Here is a 16,203-nt window from a genome sequence, read left to right on the forward strand (position 1 = left end):
ACGTCCGCTCACCTTCTTTCGCTCATCCTAACCACATCCCACCAAACTACCGCTATAATGCGTGTGGCCGTATACAGAGGAAGACAGCCATGATGGAGGAATCTCGAAGTACGTGGCAACTCTGGATGCACATCCAGTGTCGATTACTTCCAAATGCGTTGGTGAAAACCGGGGAAAAAGAGGTCGTTATATAACAAGCAGCTGAGTGTCAACGAAGCGTGGCTCATAGGCCGTGTAGTTACAGTGCGCAGCACGTTAACCCGTACTTATGGTAATAACGAATCCTACGTTATCATCCACGTCATAGGTCACTTTTCTCAAGGCGTTCCCGCAAGTTTCAGGAACCGCCTATATTTAAAAATAAGAAAAGTAGGACGTTTGGCCAATCCACTGGTAATACCCAGTGGCATGACTTGACAAGCTATAATTCATTATCAAAGCTGACTTACGCAAGAAGGTGTATTAGCCGCACACAACGACTAGTTGTTCATCCCCGGTACACTAATTTACTGTCACTAGTCACTTTCATTTCGCAGGTTTATGTAGCTCCAACAAAGACCCTGGAAAACCTGTGCAATCGTTTTTGAGAGATTTACGTGCGTATTAAGGTGTGGCAGTGAGGCAGCCAGACAACTCGCTCTTATAGATACGTTTTTTTACTGGGAACAAGGCTTCCTTCTTTTTTCGGTTTCGTGCGAGGTTACCTGTCCATGAAGATGAGGACAAGGTATGATGATGAAAATGTGCGTCCCGTGTGCGCACCGCGGTTATAGCGTGGCGAACATCTTGAGCAGCACCATGACGCTCTTGGGGATCTTGGTGTTGGAGGGCAGCTTGGGGAGCTTGGGCAGTGCCTTGCAATACTTGGACTCGGTGCTGTATCCGCCGCAGAAGATCTTGAGCGCGTTGCCCAGGATGTGCTCGCCCGCGTTGCGAGCGAACAGGATGGCCTGTGGGTCGCCGCACTTGTCGCGGAGGTTCTTCTCGCGGCACTGGAACATCTTGGTGTAGTCGCTGTTTTGCATGACGTTGGAGAAAGGAGGAGAGGAAAAAAAAAGATGCAGCAGGTTTAGGGCGCTGTCTTTGCTGCACTCATTTATTTATTACTTTACCTTAACCACTTACTTATTCTTAGTCATTTAATTAACTACTTTACTTACTGATCGTCTGATTGACATTGATTAAACACCCCATTGATCTGTTGGTCGATTGATTGATTGATTTAGTTGAAACTGGAAGCGTTAGTAAGTAATATTTTCCTATCTTTATCACAAATAATAAATGGCCTTATGATTAAAATATTAGAACTGAAAGTGGTAGACAGCGTTCCGGCAATTCCGGCACAGTTAACTCGGAGATCTGCATTCTTTTCTCCTTGTCATTACAGCCGAATGTCTTAACGAGACGGGTTCCAGTGAATAATGGATATAGCGACGTATTAGTAACTTCATTTGAAATTTATATGGGACCCCATGAACATAAAATGCCGTTTTCCTGTTGTAGTATATTGTTCGGTTCTGTACACTAGTACAGAACTGAAATGGATGTTCTTTCGTGCTGATTAGATCCGAAACAGGTGAGACGTAACGGGTAACATGCACCACACTACAATACAGGGCTACCGACAGCACGTTGCTTCCCGACAGAGTTACCCAATCTGCGGTCCGGTGTGCCGAGTAAGTTGGCTGGAAATGACGGCGGAAACTTGTCACAAATGAACTTCCTGACCGCTTGACCGCCACCGGTATTAGAGCGCGCGGGTTACTGCCGTTCCGGATCAGCGACGACTAATGGCCGTGTCCCAACAGCCGGGCGTTCAGTCTACCGTGAGGACTGATGTCTCAGCGACGCTGTAGCAATGATCGTATCAACGACAAGAATAAGTGGAATAGTAATTTCTATCTCATCGAAAGGGAGCGTTGACAAATCACTTATGCCGTCACATGCTCTCATGTCGAACCACTTGTGACATGTTGTCACACTTGTGACATGTTCTTGCATAATTTCATTGGCAAAAATGCCAGAGGCGTTTTGGCATGAGTACCGAACAGTATGCTGAAATGAGAGAATTCTTTTATGTACGAGAAATACGAAGTGGTCCGTAATACGAAAATATGTGCTGGTGTTTGTTTGGGTTCGTAGGTGTTTGTGTTGGTGCATGTGTTAGTGTGTGTGTGGTGTAAATACGTGTACGAGATCATGTTGCGGAGCAGTGACGATGGTTGCTTATGTTAACTTGCCATAAAATAAAAGTAATGTTCTCTAAACGCATCGCAAAAGGTATTAGCTAAGTAAATTTTTTAAAAAAACGCTAGAAGAGTAGTATCTCTCGTAGTGAACTAGTGCCTTCAAGACGAGTGGGAACGGTTTGGCGCTCAGACATTCTTGCTAAATTTCCAAGAGCCGCCGTCTGTAGGCCCCCTGAATGGCGACAAACAAATGAGCCTTACCAGCATCCGTAGCGGATGCGGTTCTTCCTCTCAGCCTTCGTGGCGGTGGTGAAGAACTCCTTCTTGAAGTTCACGATGCACTTGTGGATGGAGTCACCGGCCTTGTTCAAGCACTTGGCATGCTGGAGGAAACCTGCAGGAACACGTTCCAGCCTGTCAAGCTTACCGCACAGCCGACACGGCTATACCGTGTGTCCCAGCTAGCGTTAGCCAAGCTTTGATCAACGAAAAATAAGATTTAAAAAACACGGTGCAAAAATGCAAATGTCTTCTAAATCTTTTTTTTTCATTGAACAGCTTTGCTAACGTTAGCCGGGACATCCTAACTATACAGTCACGATTCTTAATATTAACCATGCATGAACACATATAAACACCAGGAAGACAAAAAATTGAAGCGGGCCAGCAGTTGTCTCCTAATAGGGACACCATGCTACCTGGTCGCAGAGGAGAGAAAAAAGAAGACAAAGAGAAGAAAAGGGCGTTAAAGAAGGGCAAAATGAAATGAAGGCACACCACAACTCATCTCATCGCACGCAGTGCACGAGCATAACAGTCGAGAGTCTATGGTCCAAGTTGTTGGCCAGAATTTCAGCACAGCTTTGTGAGCCTCATATCGGCTTGAAGCGCGACCGTTTGAAAAGAAGAAATCATTATGCAAAGCTCGAGCATGATATACGTAACTGTAACCTGCTTTACAGCACACAGCGACAGCTGTGGCAAGTTGAGCATTCTAATAGCAAGTACTAAAGCGTGTCGCCGTCGTTTCCGTAAGCCCGGCACGAAGGGCTTGGCCAACAGGTCCTTGTCGGTGAAGGCGATGTGCGATATTCACGCACGGACAATTACGGTACAAAATCTTATCGCATGCCCGAGCCAATAAACATTTCAGCCTTTGGCGAATTTGTGTGAACACAAGGTGGCGATGAACGTGCGTTCAATGTCCTAGCGCTAGCACTTGAGTAGTTCGAGCAGTGCTACCAACCAGAAGAATGCTTCCTGTACATAGAGACTTCGTATAATATTTCTGTTGAAATATTTTAGAATCGGCTAGCGAAGAGCTGGCCATCTCAAGAGAGAGAGAAAAAATTTGCCTAGTTTGCACTGGAGGCGCAATGCTAAACATACAGCGGAGCTGATGGGTACCTAGCTAGTCCTGGCTTTTGGGCTAGGCTAAGCACTACCAAGTCATCCCCAGTATTTTCCGAAATTTATTGAGTATTGCTCAATTATCGATTAGCTATTGATTGGCTATCGATTGGCTATCGATGACTGACTAAGCTTAAGTAGTCCCAACCATGCTTAGCTAGACTTAGCCAGGGGAATGTGCCATGTTGAATGTGAATGTGCCAGTTCACAGGGGAATGTGCCATTGCGCTTGGACCCTTTCTGCACTACCGCCAGGATCGGCCCACATTTTCTGTTTACGCGTCACGGACTTGCGGCCCGCTTAAACAGCTCCGCTGTTAAAATGAAAAGGCATGTCGGGAGGTTAATCAGGCGCACGTCTGGTTTGCTACCCTGCACTTGGGAAGAGAGGATAAGAGGGGATAAAGGGTTGAAACGCGAGAAAGAAAGACGTGCCGGTCCGCACAATGTGTGCATCTTGGCCCACATTTTATGCACCATCCCACCAACTCACGGGTTTCAGGGAAATCATTTCTACAGTCATCGATCTCTCGCTTCGAGTGGTCGCTTTATTGGCCCTCGCGCACCAACTCCTAGCCTCCTAGTGGAATGGGTTAGATCCCCGAACCAGAATAAGTTTTTTTTTTTTTTAATCTGTTGCCAAGCTTTCTTTCAATTGGAGACCGTGTGAGTTTCCTGTATAGCTTCACGCTACCGATCTGGAAGGTATCTGCTTTCCTAACCATAACTACCCTGCAAAACTGGGACTCCATTTTCATGCATTTTATTTCAGAGCAAAACAGCACCCCTAATATAATAGTTTCTGCCCACTTACTCATCCGAAAAGCAGTTAAACAAGTTTATCAGGATGTAGGCAGAATTAATATGTCTGCTCTTTGCTTGCCGCAACTTTTTATTGATGACAAGTGTACTTTGCCCTTATTTCTGTACTATTTTAATTTTTTTTTTGTATAAATTACGCTATTGTCATACTTTGAATTGTTACTTCAATAGCCAACGATTTCGTAACATGTCCGCCCCTACTTGTTCATATGGCACAGAGCTTTTGGTTGTTATGCTTTACCATTGACCGCTTATCACAGGTTCTACGTTAGCTTCGTTTTGCATTGTATATTCGCTTTTTGAATAAAGCTTAAGTTACCATGGTATAATGTTCGTGCTATTAGCACGGTTCTTCTGCTGCACGCCGTAACAGATAACATCTTGTTTAGCGTAGATTTATTGCAATGTATTCGGTCTGCTGCTGCGTTTAACATTATTGGTGATCTCCATACAGTATCTGAATATGGGACCTCCCCTGTATAGTATGTATATATATATATATATATATATATATATATATAACATTCTGGGACTTCATGAACCAAAATCACGATCTGATTAAGAGGAACGCCACAATGGAGTTCTGAATAACTTTGACCATCTGTTGTTCTTCAACGTGCACCCAAATTGAAACACACGAGCGTGTTTGCAGTACCGCCCTCCTTCGCCATTTCGCCCGATGGAAATCAAAATATCTGCCTCTATTGCACCCTTAAAATCTGAATTATGGAGGAGTTGTATGTAAACTCCCAAATCTATAGATTTTACTCCTGTTCAACCTCGCGGGTTTCCCCAGAATTAATTTGGACGCTCGATGCAAGCCCGCGTACCTGCGTGTTCCTCGTGCGTCGTGTTGCACCTGCGGTCGTTCTCCTCTCGCATGGTGTTGATGGCGGTGAAGGCGGTGCCTCGGTAGAAGCCCAGCAGGCACCGGTCGGTGTAGTTCAGCGCGCACTGCAGCGCCTTCATTCGCTTCCTGCATCCAGAGGTAGAGGCGGCGGCATGCAGTGGATTACACCATGCTATATACCCACGCTGTTCGTTCGAACGACGGCTTATACGTAAAAGATACACGAACACCTTTTCGCGCCCGGGCAGGGGGAGGATTATCCGCGCGGATAAAGGTCAAGTCACGTCTCGCGCACTGGCGCGCAAGGTGTGATCCTCGTTTGCTCAGTTCTTTTTTTTTTTTTTTGCTTTATCTACAGGAATATTTTGTGCAAACTTAATCAAAGCGTCCAAATCCTTGCAACTGGCAAGGTAGGAATTATCGCGCGAACAATACTTTGATCATTCTGTATGAGATTTATTTGCCCCAAAGGAAGCAAAGTTAAGATACCCTTCTAAGTAAAATATTGAAAATCTAGAACGGCTATCAATTTCGCTAATCCGTCTGTTTAAAAATAAGAGAAAGATTAAACATCCATGCGTTGTAGGCATTTCTCAATGCGCATAGGTTACCTTGTACCAGGTATCCGTTCGTTTTTTTTTTTTTCTTCCTGGCTAACCAACATCTGTGTTTCTTGCTAAGCTAAGACAGGCCCTCAACCTCAGAACCTCAACCTGACAGCCGATAGGTTTACTTTAACTTTTTTTCCTTTACTGCCTTCCTCCCCTTTGCACAACACTCGTAACCTTAAGAGATAGATCAGCCTCGAGTCGCGATGACGTCACTCACTTGCAGAAGTCAGCCATTTTGGAGGCGGTATCTGGCAGCTTGGAGCTGAAGCCAAACGTGAGGAACTCCAGGTCGCACTTCTCGGCCTCCGCATCGCTGCATCCTTTGCCCAAACTCACCACCTGCGCCACGGCTGAGAAACGAGAGTCGAGACGATTGAATACGTTTTGACAGACTGTTATTAATGCTGCTCTATACATGAAGCTTCACTCAGCCTGCAACAGTTACGCGGGACCTTACATGGAACGCATTTGCGATGTGTTCTAGGTGAAATTTTTCTACTGCTGTCGAACCCGGATATATCAAATCTGAAGGGAATCACAAAAAAGTTCAATATATAGGTAATTCGATATATGAAATAAATATTTCATACAGAAATTGTCAAGGGGACTTTACAGCTGTTCCATATACACAATGATTAGTTATATGTGCGTTCGATATATCCGGGTACGACTGTATTTCCGGCATTCTGGCCTTTTTTTCATTTGGCGTGTTTTCTATTCAGTTCTAGTGCTGATTTTTTCCTGCGTTGATGCGGTTTTTCTTTCTTTTCTTTCTTTTTTCGGCGTGTCGTCGACCGGCGTTCACGTGTCAATTTGGAACCGCGCGATAACCATGCCGTTAGCATGGTTGAATGCATCGGTGGGTTATCTGTTGTGAGAAGTGCTGCTGATTTCTTAACAATGTCGCCAGATCGTGGCCCGAAATACTCCCATTTAGCCAAAAGTCGCTAAATGATTATTCATGATAACGATAATGACGACGACTTCCTGGGAATTTTGTATTTATTATGTTTTCATTGTTCCTGGACGTCTCCCGTATTATTGACTCGCAAGACGTCGAAGTAAACGTACGCTGGCTCAGTATAGTTGCTTAAAACTAAAAATGATAATTAGGTTAGATTTTAGTTATAGTTCATGCCCCAAGTGATAGTACTACAAAGACTGAGAAAGCTAACCCAGGCTGAAGCAAGACGTAGTCTCCAAACTGCAAACGCGATTGTTTGGAAGGCTGTTCTGCATGAAACAAAAATCAATAAATTATTTCCGGGTAACTACAGACCCAGCGCAGATTAGTTACTGCTTTATACTAGACTTCTGTCACCTCGACATCCTTTTTTTTCCCTTTTGTTTTCTGGCACAATGAAGCGCCCACTGAAACCACCTAGCTCCCCAGAAATTGCTTCCCTGCTGACGTTCTTACAAGTTCAATGCCTTAATGGTGCCATTCTCATTTTACCGAAAGCAAAAACGATTCTAATGCCCACAGTCTATCTGATTGCCCATCGTTTCAGTGCACCAAGAAGAGCGCTTCGAACCACGATTGACAAACTTGATAATCATCACCTTACGATACAACAAAATGCTTAGAATCTGGTCACAGCCAACGACAGCCGAGTAATTCTAAAAGCACTAGTGTGTTGTTTTTTTTTTTTCTTTTGCATCGATATTGAATGAAGAAGTCCAGTCATTGTCAGTTGCCTTCGTCGCGTTTAGTCAGACAGATTCTGTTCATACGTTCTCTTCTTTCCTTCTCATCTTTTGTACCCTTTCCCCAGTGCCGGGTAGCCAACAGGGCAGTTACTCTGGTGAACTTCTCTGTCTCTCATCTCTTATTTTTCGCTCTTTCTTGAATGCATACTTTACACTAAAGGGACACCAGGTCGCCAAGAATGCGTACCAGTGCAGTATGACCTGAAATGTATCCCTGGAGAAAATCGACTGGTTCAATAGTACATATTCTGTAATAGTCATTGTGACCGCAGAGGGGAATGCCGCAAGTGCATCTACCTGGCCCGAGCATGGTTCAGTTTGCTAAGCCTAGAGGTCCACGTCGTCTCCTTTGTACCTGCTTCGCACTTGTTATATGTTTAGTAAACGTCTCATACAACTAAAGTAACAACTATGAACGAAAAAAAGAACATCTTTTGGTGCACTTAGGCATAACTTCAGATTTTCAAAGTGAATATACAAGTTTATTAGCGACTGAAGTGCCATGTTTTCCTCGATCTTTAAGTTCAACTTTGGTTTTAAGACACAATAGGGATCATAACCCATTATCGGGAAGTTACTATGAAAACAGCCTATGATGACGATAGAAATTGCGCTGGAAAACCCACATCACAGCCGTCTCCGTATTAAAGTAAGGCTCCGCATTTTCTTATGCATGCTCGACGAACGTCCTCCACTTACCAGTTCCCACCAGCGCAATCCCAAGTAAACAGAAGAGTGTGGACTTCATGTTTGTGACTCTCTGCAACTTCTGCGTTCCGCTGGTCCGCAGGTGTTTGAGTAACGCGAACAGCTGTGGTTCTTGGCAGGTCACCCTAAGAACTCGCCCATCTTTTCAAGGAGACCTCTGCCAGCAAACCCTGGCACACGATTGGATAATAACTGCCTTGGATGAAGTAACAGGGGCGGGTTGGCCCTCGACTCCTGCGGTTTTGTCGCTCCCTGAAATCTCATCTCGGTGAACAAGGACAGAAGCCGCGAATCTCGACGACCAAGGCGAGCGGCTGCCGGAATTGGCTCTTTCGTGACCCATATCTGCTTATCGGAGCGATCCCGTGCAAGGATCTTCGTTTATGCGCTGTTTATCGATATTCGTTTCTGCTCTCTGCACTGGCTAACCTTTACTGCTTGTACACGAGTTTCGCGAGGCCTTGCTGCGCAGAAAGAAAAAGTCAATCTAACGCCGCCAATAGAAAAAGGACAAGGTTGAGAGAAGGGCAACGTGTCGTTATTCAAGGTGCAAATAATAATTCGCTTAGTCACTTTCGGTCTCCTAATGTCGTGAACTGAACTTCGCAATTCCTGAACTGTAAACCCCTGATTCCTAGGGGCAGCTAGAGAGATTGCGTTTTAGCAGAAAGTTATGCCATACAAGCAAGCATCTGATATAGAGTGAAGGCGAGGAACGATAAGAATTTAGATAAAAGTAGACTATATAACGCCCGTTCTCGCGGGTTTTCTAGCATTAATAACATTTGAATAACGCGGAAATCAGATAAAGAACTATCTCTATATCAACTGAGAATTAACCGCAAAGCCTTGAATTCACCGCCTTCAGTGCACCTTGTTAATAAGTATAAACATGAATCACGAATGAACTAATTGCCAAAGCGAGCGCATGTGATTGAATTAAATACCTGAATGGAACCAGTCAAAGTGGAATTAGCCTCCTCGTCAGCAGAGAGAGATCGTGCGAACGTACTCTCACGAGCGGCGGCCAAAGTTAAAATTTAAATAAAGTGCGAGCTTGGACCTAGCTGAGAAAACACACTTCAACAACAAAATATACAAGGACAAAGTTAAGCTTCAATTTTTTTTCTGGGTGTCTTTTTTTTTATGTGAAGCGTTCCTTGCTTTATACCTGGCACATTTTGGTAGGCAGCTTCTTCTGTCGCCCGTTTCGGATATCTTTGAGATGAAACAGACAAAAAAAAGAAATTACGTATTGAATGGTGGGATCGGATCACGGTATCCCAGCACACAGGCCGCATGATCTACCCATTAGGCCGCAGGCGCTTGCATACGTTTCTTATGATAACGAGACTAGCGCTTTGAGACGATCGACACGCGCGTCAAATCGTAGAGCAACTATTTCCTTCAAAACGTCAATTGTTGGGTGAGTTGGTTGTACAGTATTCAAAATGTAACAGCGATGACCTATATACAAAGACAAGTCCTCTCTAAAAAAAAAAGCGAGAGCACGTACGCGCTCGCCCCACGTACGCTTGATAGAACGCGCAAATAATTGTCAACCACGACACTGCCTTTCGCGCAAGTCACGTCGCACGGAAACAGGCTGCTCATGAAGGTGAGAGCATGCCCGATGTTGGAAAGTATCTACGCGTATTATAACAAGCTCTCCTCCCCTTTTGACTATTGTCATCAAGGGTTGACGAGGTTGTGATGTAGTCCTGGCACGTTCCCCCCTAATATTGTAACGCCTTCTGGATCGGCTCAGGTCGTAACGTTTCTTCGCCGGAGTGCACGAAATAAGTTGTCACGTCATCTCCGTCGATGTCATACTGTCGTCGACGTCCTGCTGCACACATATGCGCTCGCGTCACGTCACATGTGCACTCGCTCTCCTTAGACAAACATGTTTGCCCATCCGGTAACGCGTTGCAGAACTCCAAAGGGATGTCTAGGTTAAAAAAACAAAAAAATCAAGGGAGACATGGTTCATCTTCATATAATTGAATTCGTTCGATAAACAAATCAAGCCTACGCTCTTCGGTTTTTTTTTTCTTTCCTAATCTTTATTTTTCGTTTGCTTTTTTTGTGTGGCATATTTTCCTGGCGTTATGTCTTATTTGTCGTACTTGTTACTGACCGCGCATGAGCAATCGTTCTGAAAGATATTCTTCAATTCAAAATCACCGCATTGCTTGTCTATTTACTTGGGCAAGTGTATTTTCGTGTTGTTAAATGTCATAAAAATTGCCACTTTCGCCCGAAGGGCGAAGCACTGGCAGCGAAGCGAGCTTTAGCGTAGCGTTTGAGTTCCTCGGACGGTGTTCTAACTTACGCGGGTGTGATTATGCGCAGATGTGACACACGCGGGTGTGCCAGAATTTCTGCTTCCCTTACAGGCTATAAGCTTTAACACGCCATCATGTAAAGCCGGTAATGACTGTACTATACCCTACACTGTATTGCGCTGTACACCATGGAAGATGCCTTCCCAACCAGCCCAAGCCGCCACTTTGCTTTGTAATGACATCGCACTAGAGCACTACACAGGCCGAATTTCTTCTCACCCGAGCACGACCCGGGCCCGTGGCTCCAAGCTCGGGCCCGCGGCCATATGAACGACCCCGGTCCGGGCCCGCCAGATTAGCTTAGTCTGTACATACCTTAAAACTGTCATTGCTTAGGTGGTGTATGCTAAAACATTACAATAAAACTGCATGGACTGAAAATAACACATTGCAAAGAATCTTTCTCAGACCGAATACATGTACAGTTAACTTGCAAAGGCCGACAGAAGCAAAACCTGTGTCAAAAATTTCTGGCTAGACATTTTATCTAGGGCTCATGCGTAACACTTGTAAAGCCCAAGAATCATACACGCTTGTAAAATATGTGGCAGTTTCACCCGAACGGAAAGCCATTGGCCCCGATCACGACGTTAAGCATTGGGCTCTAGCTCCTCGAACGGTGCTCTGACAATAGGTGTTGTCCAAATCCACGCCTCATAGGGTGGTGCGCTCTGTATTTTAAATGTGGATCTGAAAGGCCATGTTCTTGCTTGTTCATGAGGCTTAAGCGATTTTGGTAGCCGGAAACACGTCATAGGCGTCGGGATTTGGACACCACCTATACGTGATAGGGACATGGCAGCGATGCAGCACGCGAGGCTATACTGCTCCTTCGCAAGCAACAGGAACAGCGCCCATGGCAAACGCCTGTCATGTGACTGCGCTGCCGCGTGGGGAATGTTCGCAAAAGCGTTACTGGTGGCACACGTCGGTGGTGTACGAGGATGAGACAGACGGAAAACTTCTGGCGTTTGGCAGCGCGTAATTTAGCCTGTTCAGCAAAACTAGGAACGAATTACAACAAATGATTGAGGACCTTAACCAAGAAAGTGTAAGAGTAGGGTTGAAGATTATTATGCAGAAGACAAATATAATGTTCAATAGCCTGGCAAAGGAACAAGAATTCGGGATCCCCAGTCAGCCTCTAGAGTCTGTAAAGGAGTACGTTTATCTAGGTCAATTACTCACAGGGTGCCCTGATCATGAGAAGGAAATTTCCAGAAGAACAAAATTGGGTTGGAGTGCATACGGCAAGCATTACCAAACCCTGACTGGTAGCATACCACTGTCGTTGAAAAAAAGCGTAGAATCATTGCATTCTACCGGTGCTAACATACGGGGCCGGAACTTGAAGGTTAACAAAGATACTCAAGAAGTTAAGGACCGTACAAAGAGCTGTGGAACGAAAAATGTTAGGCCTAACGTTAAGAAATACGAAGAGAGTGGTGTTGGTCAGAGAGCAAATGGGGATGGCAGATATTCTAGTTGACATAAAGAGAAAAAATGGAGCTGGGCCGGCCATGTATTGCGTAGTGTAGATAACCGGTGGACCATTAGGGTTACATAATGGGGGGCTAAGGAAGAGAAGCGCGTTTTTAGGACTGCAGACAATGAGGTGGGGTGATGAAATTAGGAAACGTGCAGGCGGAAGTTGGAGTCAGCTAGTGCAGGACCGGGGTAACTGGAGATCGCACGAAGAAGCCTTCGCTCCGCTGTGGACATAAAAATGGATGATGAATTTAGCTTGCACGTTTACTGTCATTTCCGCCAAGACCAGTGTATGCAACGCGGTGCGCCAAGCACACAGCTGCTCAGTATAGGAACACTGATGTGTGCACGCACAACGTTGATTGCAGCAGTGGAAACCAGATCGCTTGCCATGACTCTGGGTGAGACGATTTAGTGGAGCGCGGGAGTGATCCATCTTGTTGCATCGCGTGGAACAAGATGGAAATGTAGCTAGGCCGGTCTCATGCACTGCGTGAGCGTGACTCGGCTTCGACGCCTTTGGCAGCCAAACGCCACTCCGCGTCTCCGTATACCACTTCTAACCCTCTACGCGAGAACTACGCATGCGCGTCGGTGCCATGACAGCAAGGCGGCGGAAGCGTGAGCGAAAGCTGCTGTGCTCTGCTGTGCTCTGCTTTCAGTGTGCTACTTGCTATCGCAATATAACTACTCGTACAGCAAGAAAAAGCTTAACATTATGTTAGGTGCAAAATCAGCTGAAAGTTCACATGCGCCTATTCTGTCTTGGGCACGATAAAAATAAAAGGGGTAAATGCACCGTCACACCTACCCTGCTGAGCCCCCGATGAAGAAATTCGCGCGTATACATTTAAGGCCCACGAAGAACACTGCGAATGCTCTTCAATTGGAAGTTATCTATGTGTACTGCGGTGACCATAAAGTAATCGTCAATGAGGTGCAATAAACTTTAAAAAATTGAAAATGTGCAGATCTCACGTAGTGTAGGAATCGAAGTTATGCGAATCATTTTGCATGTAGCTGGCTATGGCGTCGACCAGGTGAATAAAATTATTATGACCTTTGATTTACGCGCAGCAATTCTGAAAAAAATTGAGCTATAAACCAGCCCAGCGTGGTGCGCATCGACCAGCTCTGACTCTCTCGATGAGTTCGAGCAGGTGCTCATTGTGGAGCTCGAACATGCTGAGCATCAGAAAGAGCGTGGGCTTGTCTAGCTGCTTGATCATTGCAAACATGTTCCTCTTCGTCTACATCCAGTAGTACGCCTGTAGTACGCCACCCTCGAGCTGCTTAAGGGAACCTCATGAGGAACGCAAAGTCTGAGTTGACGCCCTTTTCGACAAAGCTACGACCTCTAATATCTTCTTCGTGAGCGCCAAAAGCCGGGGTAGTCGGTCTGAGTCAATGTGATGACGCTGTCATGCTTTGCTTTCCTTTGCTTTTCTCTGCTTCGCTTTCCTTTACTAGCTTTGCTTCGCTTTGCTCAGCTTTTCTCAGCTTTGCTCAGCTTTGCTCAGCTTTACTCTGCTTTGCTCTGCTTTGATTTGCTGCGCTTTGCTTTGTTCTTCTCTGCTCTGCTGTGCTTTGCTCTGCATTGCTCTGTGTTGCTCTGCTCTGCTTTGCATTACTCTGCTTTGCTCTGCCTTGCTCTGCTCTACTCTGCTTTGCTCTGTGTTGTATGGCTTCGCTCTGCTTTGTTCGGCATTGCTCTGCCGGGCTCTGTCTTGCTCTGCTTTGCTTTTCTCTGATTTGCTTGCTTTTCTTAGCTACACTTTGTTTTGCTCTGCTTGCAATGATCTCCTCTTCTCTGTTCTGCTTTGCTCTGTTTTGCATTGCTCTGCCTTAATTTGCTCTGCTTTGCTTTGCTCTGCTTTGCATTGCTTTGTGTGGCTTTGCTCTGCTTTGCTGTGTATTGCTCTGCTGTGCTCTGTGTTGCTGTTTCGTTCAGCTTTGCTCTGCTCTGCTTTCCTGTGCTCTGAACTGTATGCTATGCTTGGTTCGCTCTGCTGTGCTTCACTCTGCTTTGCTTTGCTCTGCTCTTCATTGCCTTGCTCTGCTTTGATTTGCTTTCCTATGCTCTGCTCTGCGTTGCATTGCTCTGCTTTGCATTGCTCTGTGTTTCTTTGCTTCGCTCTGCTTTGCTCTGCATTGCTCTGCTGTGCTTTGCTTGCTTTCTCTGCTTTGCATTGCTTTGTGTTGCTTTGCTCTGCTTTGCTGTGTATTGCTCTGCTGTGCTCTGTGTTGCTGTTTCGTTCAGTTTTGCTCTGCTTTGCTTTTCTCTGCTCTGCTTTCCTGTGCTCTGAACTGTATGCTATGCTTGGTTCGCTCTGCTGTGCTTCACTCTGCTTTGCTTTGCTCTGCTCTTCATTGCCTTGCTCTGCTTTGATTTGCTTTCCTATGCTCTGCTCTGCGTTGCATTGCTCTGCTTTGCATTGCTCTGTGTTTCTTTGCTTCGCTCTGCTTTGATCTGCATTGCTCTGCTGTGCTCTGCTTTGCTTTTCTCTGCTTTGCTTACCTTACTTTGCTCTGCTTTGCAATGCTCTGTGTTGCTTCGCTTTGCTCTGCTTTGCTCTGCTTTGCTCTGCATAGCTCTGCAGTGCTCTGCTGTGCTCTGCTGTGCTCTGCTAAGCTCTACTGTGCTCTGCTGTGCTCTGCATTGTTCTGCTTTACTTTTCTCTGTTTTGCTCTGCTCTGCATTTCTTTGCTCTGCTTTGCTTTCCTTTGTTTGCTCTGCTCTGCTTTGCTTCGCTCTACTTTCCTTTGCTTTGTTCTGCTTTGCTCTGCTCTGCTTAGCTCTGCTTAGCTCTGCTTAGCTCTGCTTAGCTCTGCTTTGCTGCTTTGCTGCTCTGCTCTGCTTTGCTCTGCTTTGCTCTGCTTTGCTCTGCTTTGCTCTGCTTTGCTCTGCTTAGCTTTGGTTTGCGCGCTTTGCGTGCTTTGCTTGCTTGCCTTGCTTTGCTTCCTCGCCTTGCCTTGCTTGCATGCTTGCTTGCTTGTTTGCTGGCTTGCTAGCTTGCTAGCTTTCTTTCTTGCTTGCTTCCCTTTGCTTGCTTGCTTTGCTTTGCGCTGCTTTTGCTTGCTCATACAAACTTCGCCAACGAACACGGACATCTGATCATCCAGTTCTCTGGTGGGGATACATCGGTTGACATGTGATCAAAGCGTGCAGTGTCAACAAAATACTTGCGTGGACTCTTTCACAACATTGGGATAGGTGAACGTCCTATAGTTACTGGTTACTGGACTGCGCTTTCAGTACTGGTGACTGTAGAGATAATTTTTGAGTGATTGTGTTCATGCGTGTAAGGCACAAGTTGATATTCTCTTCTTTGTTTTTCATTTATAATGTTGCTTGAGCATCAAGTTGGAATTTTAGTATAGCCGGCTCTAACCTAGCTTTCCTTCCCACGTTCCTGCGCTTTAAAAATAATATTATGACATTACAATCATTGTTCATGCCTTAATTTCACTCCTTGTCATCGAACGTCTGCACCACGCTTCTCCAAGCAGCACGATCGTAAAGGTTGAGGAGTAGTGAGAGGAGGGAAGTGACTATGGGAAATAACAAAAAGAAAAAGAAGAGAGCGTGTTTAAGTGAAACTCGATCTCGGTAAGTCTGCAAACCCCTTCTGCAAGATGGCATCAACTGAAAAGACGAGTGAAAGGAAGCTCGAACTGGAAGTCTCAGCGGAAAATTTTCACAAATTTTAAATAGAAAGAAACGCGGATAACCCCCGGTAGTAAGATCGGATATAACTAGACGCCCTTGTGTCACCGTGAGTCGCGAGGTCAAATTCGCACACGTCAGAGAGGCAGGAAATTGTCCGCGATCGTTGAGAGTCACGTTTTATAGCTTTCTTTCAGTCTAAAGATATGCACGAAAACACTTCCTTCCCTCCATGTCGCCACCGATTACATCGTCGTCTCCCTTTTACGGGCACTTATACATGCATTCTGGTTCTCGGCGAAATAAATTTTGCTGAGCACTTACGTTTTTACGTCCCTCGGAACTGTGTTTCTTTTTCTTTGATGCATGTTATACTGACGACAGCGGACTGCGCATACTT

At 45.5% G+C, this 16,203-nt stretch overlaps 1 protein-coding gene across 1 annotated transcript; it reads right to left on the reverse strand.

Annotated features, from left to right (window-relative positions):
- Window positions 1-623: 623 nt before the first annotated feature.
- Window positions 624-8,438, reverse strand: LOC119458945 (uncharacterized). Its single transcript, XM_049670830.1, has 5 exons — window positions 8,292-8,438; window positions 6,100-6,232; window positions 5,252-5,397; window positions 2,451-2,583; window positions 624-1,014 (listed from the first exon to the last, which is right to left on the reverse strand). Exons 1-5 carry the CDS (start codon window positions 8,338-8,340, stop codon window positions 768-770), a joined length of 708 nt encoding a protein of 235 aa, XP_049526787.1. The 5' UTR covers window positions 8,341-8,438; the 3' UTR covers window positions 624-767.
- Window positions 8,439-16,203: the final 7,765 nt, after the last annotated feature.

This window comes from Dermacentor silvarum, chromosome 7 (genome assembly GCF_013339745.2).
Source record: "Dermacentor silvarum isolate Dsil-2018 chromosome 7, BIME_Dsil_1.4, whole genome shotgun sequence".
Classification (NCBI taxonomy): Eukaryota; Metazoa; Arthropoda; class Arachnida; order Ixodida; family Ixodidae; genus Dermacentor; species Dermacentor silvarum.

What these genes read in the sequence shown, in the direction of transcription:
- LOC119458945 (XM_049670830.1), bottom strand. Translation starts at nt 8,340, where the DNA reads ATGAAGTCCACACTCTTCTGTTTACTTGGGATTGCGCTGGTGGGAACT. An exon ending in GATTGCGCTGGTGGGAACTG is followed by an intron (nt 6,233 to 8,291) that starts GTAAGTGGAGGA and finishes CTCGTTTCTCAG; the next exon opens with CCGTGGCGCAGGTGGTGAGT. An exon ending in GACGCACGAGGAACACGCAG is followed by an intron (nt 2,584 to 5,251) that starts GTACGCGGGCTT and finishes GTGTTCCTGCAG; the next exon opens with GTTTCCTCCAGCATGCCAAG.